Source organism: Stigmatopora argus, chromosome 1 (assembly GCF_051989625.1).
Source record: "Stigmatopora argus isolate UIUO_Sarg chromosome 1, RoL_Sarg_1.0, whole genome shotgun sequence".
Taxonomy (NCBI): Eukaryota; Metazoa; Chordata; class Actinopteri; order Syngnathiformes; family Syngnathidae; genus Stigmatopora; species Stigmatopora argus.
The window spans coordinates 29151050-29175166 of record NC_135387.1 but is presented as its reverse complement, the minus strand read 5'-3'; the positions used below and the strand labels follow the sequence as shown (position 1 = coordinate 29175166).

The following is a 24117-nucleotide window of genomic DNA, read 5'->3' as shown; positions in this document are numbered from 1 at the left end:
CAAATTAAACTTCTGGTAAGAAAATTGTAATTACTGTAATTCGAAAGCATCAGGTTCTCATCAAGATAGACTTATTTCTTTTTTCAAATTGAATTATTTGCTGTTTTGCATTTACAAAGACAGGCATATTAACGTCCTTATGATTTCAGGGCAACTCTCAGGGTGCGGCTTATACGCGCGTGCGACATATGCGGGTGAATACGTTATTCAACTGTGCTGCAAATGTGTAAACTTCATACATGAAACATGCAATTATCATGAAATAATTTTTGTCAACAATAATATTGAAAACAGGGGGCGCTGTTGCGAGATGAACAATAGCTCCAGACCAATCCTCAGGAGATGATGATGAGGAAACAGGTTTTTAACATGTTAGCAATAGAGGATACACGAAACACACAGGTAACACGGAGGATATCTCAAAATTTGTCTCGTACTTCAAGGTAAATATTTGCTCAGAATTTTACTCGGATCTCAAATTCCTCGTATGTTGAGGTATTACTGTAGTACATTTTTTTCAGCGAGAGAGTAGCCCGGCCCAACCCGAACTAATGATTGACATTTGAGACCTGACCCGATCCGAATTTGGGTCGGGTTCGGGCTCAAGATCTTACCTCTAGCCTCTTGCCAGTTGCGTCCCCCACAATCTCATCTTTAACTTAAATGCATGTATATGTTGTCAGGAAACTGTGTGACAACTTTTTGCGGCCTTGCAACATTTTGTTCAGATTGTTCAAGTGTTTCGTAATATCAGACAAAATACAAGGTCCGGTAGCCATTCCCGAGATTGTAATTCCAACAGCGGGTTTCGTTTTTTCTCCATGAACTGTTGCTGCGTCTATTATTAGCACCCACTGGGGATTAAAAACTCCATCTCAGAACTGTGCAAACCGGTCCTCGAGGGCCGCTGTGGGTGCAGGTTCTTGTTGCAACCGATCCAGCAAAGGCACTTTAACCAATGAGATTTCTGCAGAAAACAAGAAGCACCTGACTGCAATTCTCTGATTGCACTTGCAGGACACCGGATTGGTGAAAAGGTGGCCTCTTCATGGGTTGGAATGAAAAACTGCACCCACTGCGGCCCTTTGTGGAATAGTTTGCCCACTACAAACCACTCCTTCCGTTAAATATTTCATTAGGAAATATTTATTGTATAACGTATTGTATATATATCGGTCTATTATAAACCAATGACCGTCAAAAGTGAACGTACCTTCGAGTTTGTGAAGAACAACTTTAGCTTGCATCATTTTGCAAACAATGGAATGTTGATGACATGAGAGATCCTCTTTCAGGCCATAAAGTTCCTTCTGAAACTTTGCCGCAACCGGCGTCGTTGTTGCAGACATTTTTCACACTTTTTTTGTGTTCGCTTGACGACGTACTGATGCAGACGACGTGTTCCTTTGTTAGCTGCCGGCTAGGCTAGGCTAGGCTAAAGTACGTCTCCCAAAACGGATTGAAGATAAATGGACTGATGTTCGACTCCACAAAGTATTTAATGTTGGGCATGTTGTCGAGGTTTTGTTTCGTTTAATTGAAGTTCGGTTAAATTGAGAAGGAACAAGAGGCTAAGTTAAAACCATTGCCATGTGGAATAGAAATAAAAGCCGCCATCCCTTCTTCAACTTCGTCTTCTTCGTTTTCTTCTTCTTCCTCTTGAGGTTTACGGTTGTTGGCAGCCAACGTACTGGAGCATTATCGCCCTCTACTGTCTCAATACCTCAAATTGCCAAGTTCTCAATTCAGATTTTAGACAGAGGGGGGCGATAATGTTAAATTTGGTCTCTGAAGGCCACAGCGTGAAGAGAGCAGCTCGAAGTCCAGTTCGAGTCTAGCTAGCCGTGACACTAAATAGAAAAGCTACATTTTGAGAAAAAGTTAGGTAATTTTAAGGACCTTTGCTTTAAATGTTACATTGTGTTTGATCTTATTGCAAGTAACAAATAACACATTTAATATTTAAAGACATTTAGGACTGCAAAATCCCTCACATTGGCTCATTCAAGGTAGTGTGGCCGAGCGGTCCAAGGCGCTGGATTTAGGCTCCAGTCTCTCAGGAGGCGTGGGTTCAAATCCCACCACTGCCAATAATTTGTGGACTATTTATAGTTCTTTTATTGGAGTGCTTATGGCTCTTCACTAACCTATAACATAAAATGTGAAACCACTGGTGAGAGAGCCTTAATCATAATGATTTTTTTTATGAGACTCCTTTTTGCATATCAACGGCATAACAATATTGTTAAAGAATTCAGAGAATTTTTGTATTTTTAATAGTGTAGGAATATTAAATCAAATGCACACATTTTCAGCTATGCGGCCTGGTGGCGCGAGTGGTTAGCGTATCGGCCTCACAGCTCTGGGGTCCTGGGTTCAAAGCAGGTCATATCCAGCTGTGTGTAGTTTGCATGTTCTCCCTGGGCCTGCGTGGGTTTCCTCTGGGTACTCCGGTTACCTCTCACATTCCAAAAACATGCATAGTGGGCTGATTAGCATGGGTGTGTGTGGGTGTGTGTGTGACATGCTAGAGTGTTTGATTGATTAACGATTGCATGTTGAGGATGTACAACTAGTTTGGGTTGAGTGTTTATCGGTGTTCAATTGTTGAAGTGGGTCTCATATTGAAATGTGTATTTTGCCTGTTTCTAGTCATGACTCCTCCATGAGTCTCAAGCTTATCTCTCCTTAGTAGAGCTCTGTCCTGTAGCCAGATGTGTCCTTGAAGACTTGCAACATTGCCGTTATCTTCTATTTGCCGGTTCATAACAAATAGCTTACTGTATGAAATTAGGGAAAATCTCACCGTGAGTATATTGTTAAACTACATTAATGGAGGTACATTTGTGATTCTATTTGTGTAATTATTGTCTCTTCAATCAAAGAAAAAATGTGTTTGAATGCAAAATCATAGCTGAGATGGAAAAAAATGCACTCAAGCACTATTTTTCACTGTTTAAAAATGATTTTTTGATTGAGGTAATGCTTTGTGTTTGGGCCATGTTTTGGGTGGGACATTTGTGTCTTTATAATTTATCAAAAGTTTGCTTCAAAGAGAAATAACACATTTTTAAGTTAGACAGGACAGTATCCATACATCCACTATTGGCCATGATGAAAGTTTCTTTCAATACAAAAAGCTTCCTATTGTGTCCTTATAACCATATTCAGTGAGTTCAATATAAGTATTTGAACACCCAGCTTGCTTAAACAAGCAAAAACCACAGCACCAGATTTTAGTTTTTCCAGATATTTTCATAAAGATACATTTCCGGTAGGTTACAATGTTCGGACAAAAAAATCTAAAGAGAATTTTTAACCCAGAGTCTGGAACCGTATTACCAATGAAAAAAGGCCTTCAACAGATGAGTCCAGTGAAATTTACTGTTTTAGCACTTTTTTTTATGGTCCCAGTAGAGCAAGGGTGTCAGACTCGGGTTGGTTCGCCTTTTCCTAAAGATTTCTGTGGAGAGGAACAACAAGAGCTCAATCCTCTCTCTGGCAATGGTAATTATGAATTTGATACTTATCTGAAGCTTAAAGTTATTTCATGCAATTTCCCTGCTTGAATGTTTACAGACTGTTTATGTCCTTAAGCATCTGACCTTGTTCAATCCAATTTTTGATGTTCTGTGCTACCAGAGCTTTTTCTCTCTGTCAAAATTAAATATGTAATTGCTATTGATATGGCGCAATGGTATTTCACAATTTCAATGCTTGGATTTATACATACTGTTTACATCCTCAAACATTTGACTTTGTTAATTGATGTAGTGATAAAGTAACATGTAATATGTCAAATGATTAATCAACTAACACTTATTGATGACAAACCCACTGCTTAATTCATGAATGTTTAAATTTATATTATTCTGAAGAGGCGGTTTTATGTAGAAAGCTTCATATGTTCGTTTCCCTTTTTTTAACTTTTGGATTTTATGACGCGAAGGGGCGGGGCGTTGCCTTACCCATCATGCAATGCATGTATAAGAAAGACTGGCCAGTTCGTCCATTTTCGAGTCATCTCGCAACTCGTTGTCGTTTTGCGACCTAGCATCGTGGGTGGCTGTCAAAGGAAATGGCGACAACTACACCAACTGTGGAAAACGTCCAGGAGGGACTTGAAAACGTCAAAATGGAGCCTTCGGGTCGCCTTCATTTGACTCTTGGCAAAATCATGCATGGCAAAGCTGTTCTTCACAGACTAGAAGGTTAGTTGACTTTTGGTGATTATTTATTTGTATAACATATACTGTGAGTGACGCAGTCCGGATTTATTTCGGTATAGTACTGCTTTGGATATGTTTTTGACGGTAAACAGACCCTGGGTACCTTCACTTGATCCACGGGGTTTTTCCCCCCAGTGCAGCGAGGGTTGCCAGATTGGGCGCGCTCCCGCCTTTTTTTGGTTAAAATGTTAGAATTTTGCATACAGTCCTTGAAAATGCTCGAAAGAGTCCGACACACAATATTCCTCCGCACTCTGTATGAAGATAGGAATTTTCGTAACCCTACTAAATAATGGGAAATCAAGTAAATGTGCTCCATTGCCGCTACACGTCCGTTCCAGTGCAGTGTTGCAACAAAGCTGTGGCACCCGCCCACTTTGTGGAATATTGGCGCAAATTGGGAAGATGAAAACGCCAAGCCACCCACACTAATTTCAAAACCCTTTGGAAATGATAATAAACACTTATTTAATCAATGCATAACATGTCATTTGAAAGCTGGTTTAGCGTTAAATGTGAGAAAGGTGGAAAAAGCCACTGTTGTTTTTGTAGTCTTTCAATTAGAGCAGGGGTCCCCAAACTTTTTCTTGTGAGGGCCACATAACTTTTCCCTTCTCTGATGGGGGGCCGGTGTCAGTTTGTAACAGAAAAAGCCATGGAACATTAACTTTCTGTTGTGCCATGCACAATCTTCTCCCTTTGCTCTGAAGTTTATGCACGACACCACAACCGTCATTACAGAATCCCACGTCAACATTTTGCAGCACAGTGCTTGCTGGTGAATTTGGCAGTGGACTCGTAGCGGGGCGGTGAGACCCCTTTTTTCCAACTCCCGGTTCATGCGTCCCATTATTAGACCGCGAGTTTCGGCCACCATGCTAGGAGCCCCGTCAGTCGTGATGCTAGCTAGCTTTGACCAGTCCAGGTCCAACTTCTCCATGGTTTGGCACACTTTGTCAAAAATATCCTCTCCCGTTGTAGTCCCTTTGAGACTTTGGAGGGCTGCCAGATCCTCGCAAATCTCAAAGTTTGCGCTAACTCCACGAATAAAAATGAGCAGTTGCGCTGTGTCTTGCACGTCCGTGCTTTCATCCAGTGCTAATGAAAAAAAGTCAAATTATTTCGTCTTCTGCTGCAGCTGGGCATATAATTACTCCCGATTTCTTCAACGCGTCTGGTCATTGTACTCACCGACAGACTTACGGCATTAAATGCATCTTTCTTCTCGGGACACACCTCCTCCGCGACAGTATCCATACATTTCTTAACAAACTCTCCGTCAGTGAAAGGCTTACCGCTGCTTGCTATCAATTAGCAACCCAAAAGCTGGCCCGAACGGATGCCTGGTTCTGCTGAGATAGTAGTCCACTTTTTCGCTTTGAGAGTTTGTCTGCTCGTATTTGGCCTTGCAATCTATCGTACTTGTCTTTGTGACGGGATTCATAGTGTCGGCAAAGATTGTATTCTTTGAATACCGCCACCGTCTCTTGACAAATGAGACAAACAGCCTTTTCTTTGCATTGAACAAAAAAATAATCGTTTGTCCACTCCAGGTTAAATATCCTGCATTCTGAATCAATCTTTCTCTCACCTAACTTTTTCGCCATTATTCCGTTCTCAAACAGGTTGCAGTTTTAATATGCTTGAATAGTCCGCGATGGTCCCAGGGCTCCGCCCTCACCTGCGATCGTCCAGATGTCTCGGTAACACTGCTCGTGCATGCAACGGTGGACGTGCCCACATGCATCAAAGGGAAACACTCTCCCCGCGCGTGTCACCAAAGAAGCAATGCGAAGCCCCGCTTCACTGGGATGATTTGTGGGCTCAGCAGGGGTGCAATGAACCAAACACAAGATTAAAATGTCCCAGTCTTCAAGGCCAAATAGGAAAAAAAATCCGATAGCGTCTCTGGTATTGTTCAGAGGGCCGGTCCAAATGTGCCGGCGGGCCGCATCCCCCCCCCCCCCAAAAAAAAAAAAAAAAAAAAAAAAAAAAAATTCAAAAAAAAAAAAAAAAAAATCCGATAGCGTCTCTGGTATTGTTCAGAGGGCCGGTCCAAATGTGCCGGCGGGCCGTAGTTTGGTGACCCCTGAATTAGAGCAAGCAAAGTCCAAAATGATTGACATCTTGTTATGGATGTTACTATGTTTGAAGCCAATTAGGGTTTGAAGCCTGAGTGTACTCACGAGGAAAAACTTGGACACTAAGCTTCTGGTAACCTTCTATAGAGCCACTGTGGAGAGCATCCTGGCATGTTGGATTACAGTGTGGTACGCTGGAATGATTACAAAATGCTCTTGGAGATATACTGTATTTTCACACCTATAAAACGCACTGTGTGATAGGGTTCAGTCTCATTTGCGGGTGTATTTTCAGTTTTTTGTCAATACATTGGACACTCCTCATCCGATAAGGCGTTAGCATGACACTAGGCTAGCGTTATGTTATGTTAGCCGCTAGCGTATTTTATGCCAGCTGCTAGCGTATGTTAGGCTTGGGACTAGTGTGTTTTTTTGGTGAATCATTTTGTGGATACAAGACTGCAAATAAAAAAATAAGATTTGATCCTTGTGTTTCAGATGTTAGGCAAGTGCATCGAACTGAGCACCAAGATTCGGCTCCCGTGAAAGATGAAGAGAATGAACAATTTGAATGCATTAAAGAGGAACAAATGGAGCATTTCATTTCAGTTGGGAAACTCCACATTGAGGAGCAGAAGCATCCCCTCATAAAGATGGAGGAAGACCCTCCATACGTTAAAGAGGAGGGGATGGACGTCCCTCTGTGGGCTGTTGAGCCTTTGAGTGGCAGCAGCTCAACAGAAGAATCCCAAGCAGACAACTTCATGGCTCCACCATCAACTAGCTACGATGCCTCATCACACTTGCGAATCCGTGAGTATCAAGTCACTAACATTGTCAAGTTCTTCTCTACTTTCTTCAAATTTTGCCCCAAACTTGAAAAGGGGCCCTGATCTTTTCACAGCAGGAACAACTCAAATCCTTCAAGTTAACAAATTTATTGAAGTTTTCCAGTGAGAGAAAATAATTTGCTGTTTCTGAACAGATTAGCTTTTGCTGAAAGGGTTAGCTGTTATTGTTGAAAGGATTAGCCGGTTGTTGAAAGGATTAGCCGGTTGTTGAAAGGGTTAGCTGTTATTGTTGAAAGGGTTAGCTGTTATTGTTGAAAGGGTTAGGTTGAAAACCAGTTGTGTGTGATCGGGTCTGAAGGGTAATTCTGGTTCCTTTGTTGCCTGTCTTGTCTTTCAAGGCTGGACTACTGAATTTATATCCTGGTTCAGGACCTATGACCTCAGGCAGGAAATTAGGTGAGGTGAGTTTGATTGGGTTTTCTTTTCTGCCCCCTGTTGGTCTGGAGGAGGGGCAGACATATCTTCTCCATCGTTGACTTCACAAACATAGAGCGGAGCCTAGGGTTGGACAATTTCAATAATATTTAAAAATATATGAAGGACCTACGTCATTACGAATGCCCCATAAAAAAGGCTTAGACATATGGGACTTGTGCGGTCAAAGAGCGGCATCGTGTGTCCAAGCACAGTTACTGCTTTTTCAGTGCCCTGAAGAAAAAGCTAGATCACCTGCTTGAAAAGTGTATCCTGGAGGAAGATAATTTCACCTGGTCACCAGGTGAGTCCGTGAAAAGGGATGATCTGGGCGTGGCCAGCAAAGGGACTGATCCTGCAAACACCTCTGCATGGCCCCAAATTAAAGAGGAGGAGCTAGAGTTCCCTCAACAACAGCACAAGAGAGAAGAGCAATATCCAATCAAAAAGGAGGAGCAAAATGTCATCGGGTCAACTGGTGAGCCATTCAGGAGGGAAGATAATCTGGGCTTGGCCAACAGAGCGGCGCAGACTGAACTGCAGCTCAGCAGAGGGAATGCAAGCAGACAATGTCATCACTTCTCCACCAGATGGCAACAACGTGTTTCATGAGGATGAAGGTCTTAAGAAAAATCCCAGTGGCTGCAAATGCTCTGTGTGGGAAAACTTTGGGGAAAAAGTCTACTTTAAAAATACACAAGAACCCACACTGGCAAAAAAACATTTTCGTGCTCAGTTTGTAGTCAAGCCTTTTCTCAAAATGAACACTTAAAACCCCACATAAGAAGCAACACTGGTGAAAAAGCATTTTCATGCTCGATTTGTGATAAATCTTTCTCTCAAAAGTACTACTTAAAAGGCCACACAAGTACACACTGGTGAAAATCCATTTTCTTGCTCAGTTTGTGGTCAAGCATTCCCATTTAAGAAAAGCTTAAAAACGCACCTAAGGGCCCACACTGGTGAAAGACCATTTTCATGCTCAATATGTGGTCATTCCTTTCTGCATCAGCAATATTTAAAATCCCACAAGAACCCATACTGGTGAAAAAGCATTTACCTGCTCAGAAAATTATGCAATTCAAAACATTACATTACTTATTTTTGCATCACTCGAACCGGAAGTTGTTCGGTGACATTAGGTCAGTGTGAAAAATTAGAATTTGGAATTATTTTGGAGGTTTATGTGATGAATAATAATAAATGAAAAGGATAAGATATTTTAAATAATCAACATAATCTGTATGTCACCACTATTTTGTCTTTAAATTGTATACCGGATGACTGGAACAAGCCTAAAAGGTGATTTTCTGGCATATATTATTGCGAAATAATCAACCAGCCTGTGATAATAAACTTGTAAAAGTAAGAAAAAACATATTTCCCATTTTCAACTTCATGTAGTGATACATATTATCTTTTTGCCTTTGCAGGTTTCAGGGAAAATCTCAGTCCTGAGGGGCAAGAGTTTCTTGGCCTTAAAAAGCTCCCCCAAATCAAAGAGGAGGAGCCAGAGTTCCCTCAACAACAAATGAGAGAAGAGCAACTTCCAATCCAAAAGGAGGAAAATGATCTCACCTGGTCACCTGGTGAGGCCTTGACGAGGCAAGATGATCTGGGCGGGGCCAGTGGAGGGGTGGAGCCTGCAAACACCTCATTGTGGCCTCAAATTAAAGAGGAGGAGCCAGAGTTCTCACAACAAACATTGATAGATGAACAACTTCCAATCAAAAATGAGGAAGATTATGTCACCTGGTCAACTGGTGAGTCCATTAAGTGGGATGATCTGGGTGTGGCCAGCGTAGGGGTGGAGCCTGAAAATGGCTCAACTTGCCTCCAAATTAGAGAGGAGGAGGAGCCAGAATTCCCTCAACAATTCAAAAGAGAAGAGCAACCTCCAATCAAAAACGAGGAATGTGTCAAATGGTCAACTGGTGAGCCTTTCAAGAGTGAATATGATAGGGGCGTGGCCAACAGAGGGGCGGAGCTTCTGAGCGGCAGCTCAACAGAAGGATGGCGAGCAAAAAATGTAATTGCTCCTTTAACAGATGGCAACGACTTGCCTTTTGACGATGATCATGTTGAAAATGTTATGAAAAATCCCAATGGTGACAAACTCTGCAAATGCTTTCAGTGTGGGAAAACTTTTGGGAAAAAGTCTTCCTTGAAAAGACATATGAGGAGCCACACTGGGGAGAAACCCTTATCGTGTACAGTTTGTGGTCAAACATTCACACAGAAGGGACACTTAGATAGTCACACAAGAACCCACACAGGTGAAAAACCATTTTCGTGTTCAGTTTGTGATCAAAGATTCATACACAAGGTTAGCTTAATTCGTCATGCAAGAACCCACACTGGTGAAAAACCATTTTCGTGTTCAGTTTGTGGTCAAACATTCACACAGAAGGGAAACTTAGATAGTCACACAAGAACCCACACAGGTGAAAAACCATTTTCGTGTTCAGTTTGTGGTCAAGCATTCACACAGAAGGGAAGCTTAATTCGTCATGCAAGAACCCACACTGGTGAAAAACCATTTTCGTGTTCAGTTTGTGGTCAAACATTCCCACACAAGGCAAACTTAATTATTCATGCAAGAACACACACTGGTGAAAAACCATTTTCGTGTTCAGTTTGCGGTAAAGGCTTTTCTCGAAAGCAACATTTACAAAGACACACAAGAACCCACACTGGTGAAAAACTATTTTCCTGCTCAGTTTGTGGTCAAGCATTCACACAGAAGGGAGACTTAGATAGTCACACAAGAACCCACACAGGTGAAAAACCATTTTCGTGTTCAGTTTGTGGTCAAGCATTCACACAGAAGGGAAGCTTAAAATCCCACATAAGAACCCACACTGGTGAAAAACCATTTTCGTGTTCAGTTTGTGGTCAAACATTCACACACAAGGCAAACTTAATTTTTCATGCAAGAATACACACTGGTGAAAAACCATTTTCATGTTCAGTTTGTGGTCAAACATTCACACGCAAGGACAGCTTAAAATCCCACATAAGAACCCACACTGGTGAAAAACCATTTTCGTGTTCAGTTTGCGGTAAAGCCTTTTCTCAAAAACAAGATTTACAAATACACACAAGAACACACACAGGTGAAAAGCCATTTTTGTGTTCAGTTTGTGGTCAAGCATTCACACAGAAGGGAGACTTAATTCGTCATGCAAGAACCCACACTGGTGAAAAAACATTTTCGTGTTCAGTTTGTGGTCAAGCATTCACACAGAAGGGATACTTAATTAGTCATGCAAGAACCCACACTGGTGAAAAAACATTTTCGTGTTCAGTTTGTGGTCAAACATTCACACACAAGGCAAACTTAATTATTCATGCAAGAATACACACTGGTGAAAAACCATTTTCATGTTCAGTTTGTGGTCAAACATTCACACGCAAGGACAGCTTAAAATCCCACATAAGAACCCACACTGGTGAAAAACCATTTTCGTGTTCAGTTTGCGGTAAAGCCTTTTCTCAAAAGCAAGATTTACAAATACACACAAGAACACACACAGGTGAAAAGCCATTTTCGTGTTCAGTTTGCGGAAAAGCCTTTTCTCAAAAGCAACACTTAAAAAGGCACACAAGAACACACAGGTGAAAAGCCATTTTCATGTTCAGTTTGCGGTAAAGCCTTTTCTCAAAAGCAAGAATTACAAATACACACAAGAACCCACACAGCTGAAAAACCATTTGCGTGCTCAGTTTGTGGTAAAAGATTTACAGAGAAGGGAAGCTTAAAAAGACACATAATAACCCACACTGGTGAAAAGCCATTTTCCTTCTCAGTTTGTGGTCGAACATTTTCCCAAAGGAGAAATATCATACCATATCTTGCTTCGTTAGCATTTATAGTCGCCATTTGTTAACTTTTGTCATTAAAATTCATGTTGGACAGCACTCGTCAAACTGTGTGTTAAGGCACGATTGGATGTGTTATACTGGGTGAATATTGATTAAGAAAACAGTTAAGTCACGATTACGTGCAGTAGGCGGAGCTAGTGCTGTGAAAAACAAAATAAAATGCTTCTAAAATACGCTTACATGGATACAGTGTTGCTACAAATTTACTCTGAGAACTTTGTTTACACTTTTTAACGTGTAATATCGATCTACACGATTCAAATACAGTCATACCTTAAGATACAAGCTTACTGCGGGATCGCGCTAGTATGTCAATTATCTCAAGTCAATTCTTCCCTTAGAAATGAACAAAATACAAATTAATCCGTTTCCATCCTAAAAAACAAACAAACAACAGGATGTTACAATGGAAAAACAGCTTTATTGTTCTAATTTACCACTGACTCACAATCGGGAAACATCTGGTGTGCTCATATCTCAAATGCTTCTCGTATCTCAAGGCAAACATTTGCTCAGAATTTTCCTCGTATCAAATTTCTCGTATGTTGGAACACTTGTATGTCAAAGTATTACTGTATAAGAAAATTGAGTGTCGTTGAATGTTGGGGTTATTCTGGGATATTATTATATATGTGCGCATTATATGTATTTGTGGAATATTAATCATTATATGTATATGTGAAACAATAATCATTATAAGCAGATGAAAGCTCAGTATACTGGTTACGAAGGACACTTCCCCCTCCAGCTGGCCCCGAGGACATATAATTGTTTTGCCCTATTCCGATGACTATTGACCTGACAGATCACCCAGTCTCAGGCCAAGGACAGTTGATCTGTCTTCGCAATGAAGATCTGTGAAGGACTCTTAAATTGCTTTGACTTGGATTCTGGAGCACATGGCGATATTTGAATCAACTTCCGAAAATACTTGCATATTATTTTAAAGTAGTGTTGCTCGTTTCTTCTTTTATGGAAATTGTTTTGCTTACTTGTGCAAATTCTTACGCAGTTGTTTTTGGTTTCCGACCTGATATGCAATTGTTGTTGCAGTTGTTTTTTGACCTTCGTTAGCTTATGCAATTGTTTGAATAAGATAACTGTTGAAGTAATCATTATTATAAATGTGCTTGCAATGCTTATTAGGAATATTAATCCTTATTACAATTATACTTGTGGTATTAATCAATATATTTGCCTATTAGGAATAGTATTGCTGTGTATCAATATTAATCAATATATATTAAAGCTTGCTTTTCTTTTATGTTAGCATTTTATAAAAACCATTTTAAATGCATCTCTTGCCAAAGTGAGGACTGTGGTTCGCATCAAGAGGACTGGGAATGGCCTTGGGTAGGATGGGTTCACAACAATAACGGTGGACTGTTTTTCGGCTTCGGAAGAGGAGTCAACAACAAACGGTCCTGGGAACGATGGACTGTTTTTGCTTGGCGAGAGGAGTCCACAACAAACGGTCTTGGGAACGGGTGGACTGTTTTTGCTTGGCGAGAGGAGTTCAAAACAAACGGTCCTGGGAACGATGGACTGTTTTGGCTGGGCAGGTCGGGTCCACGACTGGCACTCTTGAGAGAATTTGACAGACCTACAATTGTTTTGATGACTGTGATAAAATGTTATGTAACTCTAAATATGTTTAGACTTCTGTGGGGCATGGCGTTAAAATCTTATGAATAAAGTAGCGAGCGAGACCTCGAGTTGTTAGAATGATCTAGGCTACATACGTGGATGGATGCTTTCTCTTCTTGCAAGAATTAAACAAAGATGTGACTTCAGATGCCTCTTTTATTGTGAATTTGGAAATACCTAAGGATTATTCCAACAATAACCTTAATTGTTTTGATTATGTGCGACTAAATGACTTTATCTGTGCGTGCATTTTTCTAGAAAAAAAAACAAACATTTTTGATGAAAAAATTTAATATTGAGTTTTTTGTTTTGTTTTAATAAAATATCATATAAAAATAACACAAATGTAAAAATAAGTGATTTAAACCATTTTGCTTCTATAATTTAATTCAAATAATATTTTTCTCTTTATGAAAACACCAAAAAAGGAAACATTTGATGGTTTCTTTAAATACAAATTCCCCAAATAATGATAGACTAGCTAATGAATGAAAGATAATGCTTTTTTAATGCCTCCCCTTTGGTGAAAGCATTGTAACTGATCTTAAACATAAAAGAGAATGTTTTCAATTAAAAGGCTCCAAAAAAGATTTGGGCAAATTTTAAGGGCCTACCATCACCTGTGAAGATACTTTACTCCCCACTAGTCCTTTTCTTTGTAAAAATACACCCAAAAAACAGTTTTAAACATTTGGCTGTTGACAAGATTACCACAGTGGTAGGTAGTGCATGGTGAATGTTACGACTCCCCCTGGTGGTAAGATGTTCCAGGGAGTTGCAACTACCACAGCAGGAAATCCCGGCCAATGAGGAGACAGACACACAAGGCAATTAACATAAAATGATCATTTATTAACACTAAAGTCAACAGAAAACCAGATCTACGGGACAACATAGGGGAAGCAAAAGATACTAAAGTGGCACCCTTAAATGAAAAAGGTAAAAAAAACACACTCCCCAGACAGGTGTTCAAATGAACACCCCAAAATACAGGAAATAAGGCCTAGGGTTGCCACTGTGAGAACTGATGGAGTAAAAGTCTAGACACAGAAATAAACATGTATAAGTGCAAACAACTATATGTATACCCCAGGGTATCTAAACTTATCTAAAGTCCTATCTAAAACCTATGCAGCCCAAAATAATTAACTTTATCTAAACATAAATACCCTATATAACAATGAATATAGTACGTACTCACAAATAAGGTGAAGCTGGGGCAAACAAAACTTACTTAACTTTAGACAAGGGTGTCTTCTAAAGCAAGTAAGGACTCCACTGCCTTAGCACCTGCATGCCAGACAGTCAAGCCCAGAACTGCAAAATAGGAGGGTTTAAGTAAGGGCAGGATCTGGACCGTGATTGGAGGATGGATGAGTGTGAAGTCGTCACAGCTGTGTTGGCCTGGGCAGGGCTCTGCCACAGGTTTGAGGCCACAGCTCCAGGCAACTGCAAAACAAAAACAATACAACCCACAACATAATGTATACCCAGGCTGACAGCCATAACAGTGACAAAATGAATGTATGGCGGACTCTTCCGTTTGGTTTCATTTCTGTGAACAACAAATTCATTCATTTTAATTGGAAAATGTTTCATCATTTATCTATCAAGTCAACCAAAATCTACAAGAATTGACTTGGGAATGGCCCATAACTTCGACAGGAAGTTAGCCCAGATGATTTTTTAAATTTTTTTTTAGATGGGACCTGGCGGGTGGCAGCGAATGAGTTAATTGGCGGCCATTTTGAGTAAGCAAAGCCACTTTTCAGGAAACCAAAACGGTGAGCGCGTCGCTCAGCGTCTTCAGCTCGTCGTTGAGCTTTTCCAGGCCTCCTTGAATCTTGCCCGGGTCGTCCAGGACCTCCACGCTGCAGGTGTACGGGTCAAACTTGATGAAGAAGGGCCGGCGGATCCCCGCCATGAACGTCCTGGCGGAAGATAAAGAAGACGCTTCCACTTAGGGCCAAATTCCTTCCCAGTCTACTTGGTTTATGTGATTAACGGGCGAAAACGGGCAATTTTGATTTTGAGAAGAAAATTACATGTCAAAATATTTTTAGATTAACAAAAATATACATACATAACGCATTTAAAAAATAAAAAAAAAGTTAAATGACAATGATTAATATTAAATCAAACTTTTGTGAATCTTTTCCAGTGTTTTGCAATCCTTTTTTGCCGACTTTTCCGACGGCTCTCGTACGTACTGGAATTTCTCCTTTGCGTCCGCGAAACTCTCGGAAACAAAATAGATGGGCTGGTAGGTCTGGTCCTGGTAGGGCTGCACCGCCACCGCTTCCGGCTGGAACTCCCTGATCTCGGGTTCGTCGGACAGCGAGTGCTGTCGGCCGGGGAGATCGTGAGTTGAATTCATTTATGAATACGGTCGATAATTGACATCAAGTTAAGATGAAAACCAACCTGGAGTTCTCCGTAAGAAGAAAGTAGGCCGGCACCGTAGGCTCGCACTTCGCCATTTTGTTTGCACAAGCCGTACTCGACGGTGAACCAGTAGAGCTGGCGCGCCGCACCAAAACGCTCACGTCAGAATGGGGAATACATTTGCAGTGGCGAGCGTTTAGAATGACAAACTCACCGTGGCGAGTTTCTCGATATCCTCTTCCGAAGCTCCAAGGGACGCCAAGCCCAGATTCTAGAGAGAGAAAAAAAAAGATACGATCACGTCTCGTCGTGTCCAATCCGTGACCTGCAGGTGCCCCAAAACCAACAGAAAGTGAAATCAATAGGAAGCAATCAGAAGGAAAAGACGCATCAACAGTAAGTGACCCAGAAATGCCCTAAAATCAACAGGAAATGATGCCCAATATATAGGAAGTCAGCCCCGAATGTACAGAAAGTCACCCAAAAACAGGAAGTGAATGCCCTCAAATGTACAGAAATAAATGATTGAAAAAAGGCCATGCAGAGAGTGATCAACCCTGCCCAGAAGATCGTCGGCTGCTCTCTGCCCTCACTGGAAGACATTGCCAGCCCTCGCTACCTCAGCAGAGCCGGGAACATTGTCGGGGACCCATTCCACCCTGGTCACAACCTGTTCCAGCTGCTGCCCTCTGGCAGACGCTACAGGTCTCACAAAGCACGGACAAATAGGCTTAAAGACAGTTTTTTTCCCACAGCCATCAGGACTCTGAACTTGCGGTAGCACGACACACAATCCTTTCTGTGTAATAACTTTGGGGTGAGGTAACATGAAAAGACCTTGGGCGGTGATCTGCCTCCTACTGGCTGACTGAAGGTAAGTGAGGAGGTAAGTGATCTGTTGTTTGCTGGCATCTGCGAGGCAAACTTTTTCTGCAGTCGCCGGGATTTGGTTGCGCTCGGGGGGGGATGCGATGTATCCATCACGGCAGAGTGCCAACGAGTCTGAAATTATCACTTATTTGGGCCTTTTGCCGGGAAAGCGCACTTTGTGGAGAAGCACCACCAATTTCGTCATACGCAGCTGGGTATGATGACAATTAGGCTTTTGACAAGTCAATGATGATGACAAAGCCTATGTCTGATTATTAATATGTCCAGATAGTGAACCAGGGTTAAGTATTCTAAAAATGAACAAGGATTCTTGTTCACTGCTCGTGGCGGTGCGTCTCACCTGGGAAAACTGTGCAAAGGTGCGGTCCACCAGCATTGGAATGTGGCCCAAAAGCTCGTGGACGCAGTCGCTGGAAAGACAAACGAGGTGCTTAGCCTTCTTCCCATTGACGGAAGCGAACCAAAGCCATGGTGGAAAATTCTCTCTCGGTGAAAATTTGTTGACATTTTATTTCTTCAAAAATACATTGACGTAGCTCTCCCGGTGGGAACGCCCGTCTACTCACGGCTCCGGGGAATACATGGGCTTCGAGCCGTGGCGAATGTACTGCGTGCACTGAAAGACCCGGAAGGCCAGGCTGGCCAGGAAGTCCCGCGCCGTGACCAGACCAGCGACCGGACGCAGCACGAAGCCGCTGCGTTCTGTTACCGCCGCCGCAAAAAGAAAGGGTCAAGCTCACAAAGGGACGTCACGGGCAACGATACGTGTGCCCCTCCGTCCGTCTTCGCTACCTTTGAGGAAGCGCGAGACGTCTTCCAGCTGCGGGACGCTGTCCGGACCGTAGCCGCAATGCTGTTCCAGCAGCCGGAAGGAGTCCAGGTATTCGCTGCAGGCGTGGGTGGGGTACAAGTCGCGCAGCATCCGGTAGACTTTCCCCCTGCCGGCACACAAATGTTAGGAAAGCAAAGTTCTGGACCCGTGCTTTTGGCGGACGCCTCCCGCTCACCAAGTGGCGATCTCGCTGTCCGTGTATTCCACCCTGGGGATGAGATCGCCGCTGCGGAAAGGAAACGAGCACAAGCAAGTTGAGGTGGGCGGGCAATCGAGTGGGCATGCCGCCGTCGCCGCCGCTCTTACTGTCTATATTTGAGGGCGATGTCGGCCACGAGTTGTCTCCTCTCTCGGTAGACGGGATCCTTGAAGCCCTGTTTTGCATTCCCTACGTCACACTCTTTTTCGCAAACGATCCACGTTTTGCCAAACCGGGTTACTCACGGGGTGTTCCTGGTCCTTGTCCGGGTCGTATTGGGTGACCAGTTGTTGGCATTTGTCCAAGTCAGAGATTTTCTTGGGAAACCAGGGAACTGGAAGGAAAAACAAAAAACAAGACGCATGAGGCTGTCTCCGGCGACGAGCCAGACGACCGGAGCAGCGGTGGCGACGGCGACCACTCTCTCACATTTGACTTCCTCGCTGGTCCTGACGCGTTGGGCGTTACTCTTGACGGAAGCCACGAGCGTGGACACGTCCGAAAGAGGTGCCTCGCAGCGCACAAAGTACTCCAAAGACTGCACGTCGTCCTTGGCCTTGCGCGTCTCCAAGTGGTGGATTTTGGCTTCGAAAGTCTTGACATGGAACACATTCCGCAGTAATCAAAAATACAACAACAACAAGAAAAACGTTGACAGGCTACCCACCTCAAAGACTTTGAGCGTCTTGGACAACAAGTGCGTCTTGTCGCTGGCCAAAGTGAAGAAGAGGTTGATGAGGGCTCTGCCGTCGTCCTCTTCGAAAACGATCTGCTCGCTGGCTTCGGCGGCGACGGGCGCTTCGCATTCCTTGCGCGCGTCGTCGATCAGACTGCAACGTTTTCTGGGGAAGTGTTGAGACTGCGAGCGAGCGAGCGCGTCAAAAAATTTTTTTTTTTTTTAAAAAGCAAATGGTCTTCTAGAGAGTAAAATGAAATCTCCCAATTTCAAAATGCCGAATGTGAACAGGTCCGCATTTTCCTGCAAAAGATCCTACCGTGATGTAGTCGGAGCGTTCCAACTCGGAACCGGCTCTGGGGACGCTCTTGGACAAGGACGTGGAGCTGCTGGAAAGTGGCATCTCGGGGCCGTTTCGCTTCTTTTTTTTTTCCTCACGGGTTTTTCGGAGATTTTCTGAGAGCTGCTCAATGCGGCTGTGCCTCTTTTTTGACTGCAGGACGCGCGGTTCCGTCTTTTTATACGCTCGTTTCTTGGCGCTCTCTGATGTTAAAGCTGAGTCATTTCTATGCTCATCCATCAGGGCGGGTCTGACATTCGTTAGCCACTTTTCTCACTTACATCAGCCCCGAAATAAATATCGAGGAAGGAGGATTGATTGGGATCCATTGCAATTCCAGGGTCGCCAAGACGGCGACCCTTGTGAGGATAAGCCACTCGAAAAATAGGCGTGTGTGTGTGTGTGTGTATATATATATATATATATATATATATATATATATATATATATATATATATATATATATATATATATATATATATATATATATATACATACATATACACAAAGATATATGAGTTTAGATTGGATTGGATAACTTTATTCATCCCGTATTCGGGAAATTTCGTTGTTCCAGTGGCAAGAGGGTGAGGATGCAGGAATAGGAAAGGCATTTTAGACATAAATAGATAGGTAATACGTAGGTCAAGAAATAAATACATGAATAAATATGTAATTAAATAAGCGTGTTGCTTAGCACATATATACATACATACATACACATAAATGTACATGCATGCATACGGTAGGTCTTAACACACAGCCATTTTTTTGTTAAAGAGCCTGACAGCTGATGGGAGGAAGGATCTGCGGAAGCGCTCCTTCCTGCAATGAGGGTGCCGCAGTCTATTGCTAAAGGAGCTTCGGAGGGACTCCACAGACTCATGCAGGGGGTGGGAGGTGCTGTCCATGATGGACATCATCCTGCTCAGCATCCTCCGCTCTCCCACTTCCTCCACAGAGTCCAAAGGACAGCCCAGAACAGAGCTGGCCCTCCTGACCAGCTTATTCAGCCTGTTCCTGTCCCTCTCCGTGCTCCCGCATCCCCAACAAAGCACTGCATAAAACACTGTAGATGCCACCACAGTGTCGTAGAAAGTCCTCAGCAGTGTCCTGCACACTCCAAAGGACCGTAAACTCCTCAGTAGGTAGAGGCGGCTCTGGCCCCTTTTGTACAGGGCATCTGTGTTTGTGGACCAGTCTAGTTTGTTGTTGAGGTGAACACCCAGGTACTTAAAATTCTCCACGATTTCAATGTCTGTACCCTGGATGTTCACCCGAGTGGTCTGTTGAGGATTCCTCCGAAAATCGATGACCATTTCCTTTGTCTTACTGGTGTTGATGTAGAGGTGGTTTTGCCTACACCAGTCAACAAAGGCTGTGATGACTCCCCTGTACTCCAGGTCGTTCCCGTCCGTCACTCGTCCAACAATAGCGGTGTCGTCAGAGAACTTCTGGAACTTTATGTATGTATACTTTGTGTATAAATGGAATGCCTTTATTGTCATTCTACAAGTACAATGAGATTTAAAGCTTCACCTTAAAGTGCACATATTATAAATAGGCTGAAAAAAATGATTCAGCATAACAATGAAATGAGGTAGCAAAGTGAGCTACAGTGTTTAGAAGCACGTGATACAAGGAGCAATGTACTCTATAAATGTAATATCAATGTGTGTCTATGCATGTATGGTATATACTGTGTGTAATTGAAATGAATATGTCTTCATATTTTCATCAGTCGTTGAAACTTTGAAACATGCTAATTAAACATTCATTCATTTTCCCCCACGAGGGACGTGGGGGTGCCGGAGCCTACCATAAGCAAAATGGAAGATAGACGGTTAACAAGAAAACAGACTTTCTTCAAATTTGCCGTCTTTTTCCCCATATCTCCCTCCTCTAACATACCTGAATCAAATGATCAACGCATCAACTCATTTTACTGTCCAGAAGCCTGATACCGATCCCGATTTTTTGATTCAGGGGTGTTGGTGGAGGGAGGGTTCTCCAGGACTGGACTTAGCCACCCCTGGTATAAACCTTTCCCCTTGAATTATGATTATTAAAAGGGCTCATTGGTGCCACGGATGTCTGCCAATACGTGCATCTCCACAGCAAATTTAAAGAATGAGTTTGGGAGGGACCATGCCATTTTTTGAAGACTGTACCGCTGTTTTAGAACGGCACGTTCACATTTTTAGCTCCCCTAACTCTATTAAAAAAAGCCAGTGCCGGTGGGAAAATCCTTGGTTTTCCTTTTTTTCTGTCAGGGTGAAACGACTCGACACTCAAAGGCACAGGTGTCAAACTGATTCCAATAATAATAATAATCGGACATAGGCCCTGTCGTCATTATCACAACACAAAAAGCCTACTTGTCATCACACGCAGAAACTGCGTGTGACGAAATTGATGGTGCTTCTCCATAAGCTACGTTTACTCGGCAAAAGACCTAAATAAGTGTAAGTGACGGACTTGTAATTTGGCATTCTGCTGTTGTGGATACAGGTCGCTTACCTCTCGCTTACCTCTCACTGTCTTTCACTTACCTTACTTCAGTCAGCTAGTAGGAGCCAGATCACCACCCAAACATCTTTTCATATTACCGCAGAAGGGAATGTGTGTTATGTTACCGCGGGTTTAGATTTCTGATGGATGTGGGGAAAAAACTGTCCTTAAGCCTATTTGTCCGTGCTTTGTGGGACCTATAGCGTCTGCCAGAGGGCAGCAGCTGGAACAGATTGTGACCAGGGTGGTAAGGGTCCCCTATGATGTTCTTGGCTCTGCTGAGGTAACGAGGGCTGGCAATGTCTTCCAGTGAGGGCAGAGAGCAGCCGACAATCCTCTGGGTAGTGTTAATCACTTAACTTTACTTACTGCTCCCTACTGAAAGCTATAGCGCAGACACTTCGGCCAATGGGGAGGTCTGGTGGAAAAAGCAGCACCTGACTGCAATCAACTGATTACGGTGGTAATTGAACAGATTGGTGAAAAGGTGTCCTCTCGGTGGTTTTGGACCAAAATCTGCACCCTTTCTGGAATGAGTTTGACGCCTCTGCTCAAAGGTGAGCAAAATCCCACGCGCAAATAAAAGAAATAGCACAGCTGCTCTGGTTAGCTGCAATTAACACGCCTGCAATTATGCGGGCAAAAGCGCGCGTCGGCATGCGTGCATGCCTAATTGCCAGCGCTCGCCGTTTCGACTTGCCCCAAAATACCACGGAATTCGATGGATAAACACGGGAACCAAACGGCGTTTTCACAATTAGCAAAAAGCTAGCCTTGGGCATTGAAGTCAACGGCTGCGTTCGACGGCGATAGACGTCCAGCCCATTTGGACACACTGGTCAGGGAATCGGGTTAAGCGACGACGGGCTGCCGAGCTCGAAGCGCGGTGGGGAACCCCCCCCCCCCCCCCACCTTCTTGCTCAAACGACATTTGGAGCCGAAGAAGAATGTTCGCCTCGGCCTTTCATCAATTTTACTTTAAAATACTGCTTTTATTTGATCTGACAAAGCCGCCAAATTCACAGCACGGCCAGGCTTTGCGTCGCAAGAAGGCTTCGTTCCACGGCTGCCGTCGAGGGCGGTGAACGTCCAACTCGCGGGAAGCGAGAGGGCTGCCGTTGGCGGTTAGTTTCCGTGTGAGTTAAAGGCCTCGCCCCGGTTTGCCAACCCAAGTTTCGGCGCCTTCTTTGAATCCAATGATTGACAGCTGGATGGGAGTGAGTCATTTATTTTCTCTGGAATTTACTCAGGAAATCGGCACACTCCCAATTTCAGCTTGACTCATTTTCTTTTCCAGCGAATAAAACATATCAGCGGGTGAATTGGCAGCCTTTGCTTCTCTGATAGTGACTCAAATGGAGAGGATTAGCATCAAATCCATTTACATGGAAATACGACATACTAGGTTAGTCCACTTGACCATTTTCCATTGAGGTCTGAGAAAAGCAAACATTTCACCGTACGGTTCAAAGCGGCTTTTGGGGGGTTGGGTTGCAATTTCAAATGATTTCAGGTCTGCCAAGCGATCGATCAAATCACTGCCGACCCTCGCCGTCCGGATGGATTGGACGTCCGATGCCGAGAAGGGCGGCCGATGAGTTAAAAAGAGAAAAGGATGCAGCCTGTCTAAACTGCGTTGTGAAATAAGCTGAAAGCAAAACACGGCAAATGGATTAGAATTCCATCGCTGTCAATGGCAGCCCATTTCAAAGATGACGTAAAGCTAAAGCCCATCGACAATGGGAAGCTTGTGCATTTGTTTCCATAGTTTTGGTATCGCATGCTAAAATTCAAATGAAGACGACGGAAATATAAAGAACATTTCGGGTGTTTGGCCTTTTTAAATTGAAAGATAATGTCAAGTCAACCAAGCGGAAGATATGTCTGCCCCCCTCCAGACCAACCGGGGGCAGAAAAACCCCAATCAGACCAAACTCTCCTCGCTTCCTGCCTGAGGTCATAGCCAGTATGTAAGCTCAGTAGTCCAGCCTTGAAAAGTACAAGACAAGACAGGCAACCAAGGATACCCTTCAGTTCCCGATCATACGCAATTGGTAGGATCAAATTTGAGTACCACTTGGATTCCAGCTGATTGTTGCTGAGTTTGTTTCTCACAACTATAAGTTGTATAAGTTGCATTCTTTGTGCTTTCTTTTAACTTAGATTACTCTTACTATCAATCTATGTAAAGTGAATATTAGTGTTGATTTACTCAGTCAGTTAATGTACCAATTCACTTGCACTTCCACTCATATCATTTGAACAACTTTCAATATTTCTGTAGTAAACTCAAGAGCAACACTTTGATCAACATAGTAACTTGAAACTTATATGATGTCACATGCTTCCTTATTTACCCCTTCTTTAAGGTTTTCATTCTAATCCCTTCCTATCAACATAAACTTCAATAAAATTGTAAAATGGAGGAAGAATTTGAATTGTTCATGCGTTGAGAAGATCGGGGCCTTTTTCAAGTTGGGGCAAAATTTGAGGGAATTACACAACAACAAAGTTTTTTGTTGGGAAAATTTCAACCCATTTCGAAAAGGCACCGACAATCACTAAGCAGTATCTTTTCCCTTCACTCTTATTTAATTCAATAAAATCCATATGTATCCTTTGAAATGGATATGTAGTTTTTGGGAATTGCCCGCGTTTTGGCCGTATACCCCCTTGGGGGTTATGCCGAGCACAAGTCAAACATGAGAGCAAATATATAATAATGTAAAAATAATAACCCTAACAGTATATTTTTAATAGAATTGAACCACCATCTCCCCTGTTTGCATGGATTAATATATTAAACCTGTACCCTTTACAGCAGTTAAGCCACATAAAATGCATGCTAATCAAGAACTCCAAATTCATTCAATAATGTGTATCGCGCAGTTGTTTGAAATGAATAATACCCCAATCTAGTTGTTTTTTGCAAACATTTATCTTTACATTCCCTTTGTAGTTTGTCTATCATCTCCTATTAAACCTTCTTGTTCAATGTTTTTCAATAGTTACACATGAAATAAAAATCTAGTTACATTTCTACCAAATATCCCGTTCAACATCAAAAATTTAAAAACAATTTACTGTTAATTTCAGACATGAAGTTACTGTATTTTCACACCTGTAGAAAGAAAACAATATTTTATATATCAATTTGTCAAATTGTTCATTATTCA

At 42.7% G+C, this 24117-nt stretch overlaps 3 protein-coding genes and 1 non-coding gene across 6 annotated transcripts in view; 2 read left to right on the top strand and 2 right to left on the bottom strand.

The window, feature by feature from the left end:
* The window catches only part of LOC144085639 (uncharacterized), a 34770-nt gene extending 33136 nt beyond the window's left edge, over positions 1 to 1634 (bottom strand). For both annotated transcript variants that reach the window (XM_077615120.1, XM_077615138.1), the window contains exon 1: positions 1214 to 1634. In XM_077615120.1, the coding sequence (XP_077471246.1) occupies positions 1214 to 1349 (136 nt within the window). In that variant the 5' untranslated portion in view covers positions 1350 to 1634. The remainder of the gene's footprint in view (positions 1 to 1213) is intronic.
* A 374-nt stretch (positions 1635 to 2008) lies between these two features.
* On the top strand, positions 2009 to 2090 carry trnal-uag (transfer RNA leucine (anticodon UAG)). Its single transcript has one exon. It is a non-coding gene; the product is annotated as a tRNA-Leu (tRNA).
* Positions 2091 to 3968: 1878 nt separating this feature from the next.
* LOC144085657 (uncharacterized) lies at positions 3969 to 11348 on the top strand. 2 transcript variants are annotated; one of them, XM_077615160.1, is made up of 3 exons: positions 3969 to 4211; positions 6809 to 7123; positions 9009 to 11348. In XM_077615160.1, the coding sequence occupies exons 1-3, from the start codon at positions 4079 to 4081 to the stop codon at positions 11195 to 11197; spliced, it is 2637 nt and encodes an 878-aa protein (XP_077471286.1). In that variant the 5' UTR covers positions 3969 to 4078; the 3' UTR covers positions 11198 to 11348. The 2 variants fall into 2 exon arrangements, with proteins under 2 accessions (XP_077471286.1, XP_077471295.1); XM_077615169.1 differs by lacking the exon at positions 9009 to 11348 and adding an exon at positions 7500 to 8993 and having other exon boundaries at positions 3972 to 4211.
* Positions 11349 to 14875: 3527 nt separating this feature from the next.
* LOC144083149 (tyrosine 3-monooxygenase-like) lies at positions 14876 to 18493 on the bottom strand. Its single transcript, XM_077610701.1, has 13 exons — positions 18410 to 18493; positions 18082 to 18273; positions 17844 to 18009; positions 17660 to 17748; positions 17522 to 17589; positions 17391 to 17441; positions 17176 to 17321; positions 16950 to 17085; positions 16724 to 16793; positions 15707 to 15763; positions 15532 to 15627; positions 15318 to 15451; positions 14876 to 15038 (listed from the first exon to the last, which is right to left on the bottom strand). The coding sequence occupies exons 1-13, from the start codon at positions 18491 to 18493 to the stop codon at positions 14876 to 14878; spliced, it is 1452 nt and encodes a 483-aa protein (XP_077466827.1).
* Positions 18494 to 24117: the final 5624 nt, after the last annotated feature.

Bases quoted from the DNA above. Each gene is read 5' to 3' on its own strand.
- LOC144085657 (XM_077615160.1), top strand. From the start codon at position 4,079: ATGGCGACAACTACACCAACTGTGGAAAACGTCCAGGAGGGACTTGAA. The intron at 4,212-6,808 runs GTTAGTTGACTT...CTTGTGTTTCAG, and splicing joins TGTTCTTCACAGACTAGAAG to ATGTTAGGCAAGTGCATCGA. The intron at 7,124-9,008 runs GTGAGTATCAAG...TTGCCTTTGCAG, and splicing joins CTCATCACACTTGCGAATCC to GTTTCAGGGAAAATCTCAGT.
- LOC144083149 (XM_077610701.1), bottom strand. From the start codon at position 18,493: ATGCCACTTTCCAGCAGCTCCACGTCCTTGTCCAAGAGCGTCCCCAGA. The intron at 17,590-17,659 runs GTGAGTAACCCG...AATGCAAAACAG, and splicing joins ACAAGGACCAGGAACACCCC to GGCTTCAAGGATCCCGTCTA. The intron at 17,322-17,390 runs GTGAGCGGGAGG...GTGTGCCGGCAG, and splicing joins GACAGCGAGATCGCCACTTG to GGGGAAAGTCTACCGGATGC.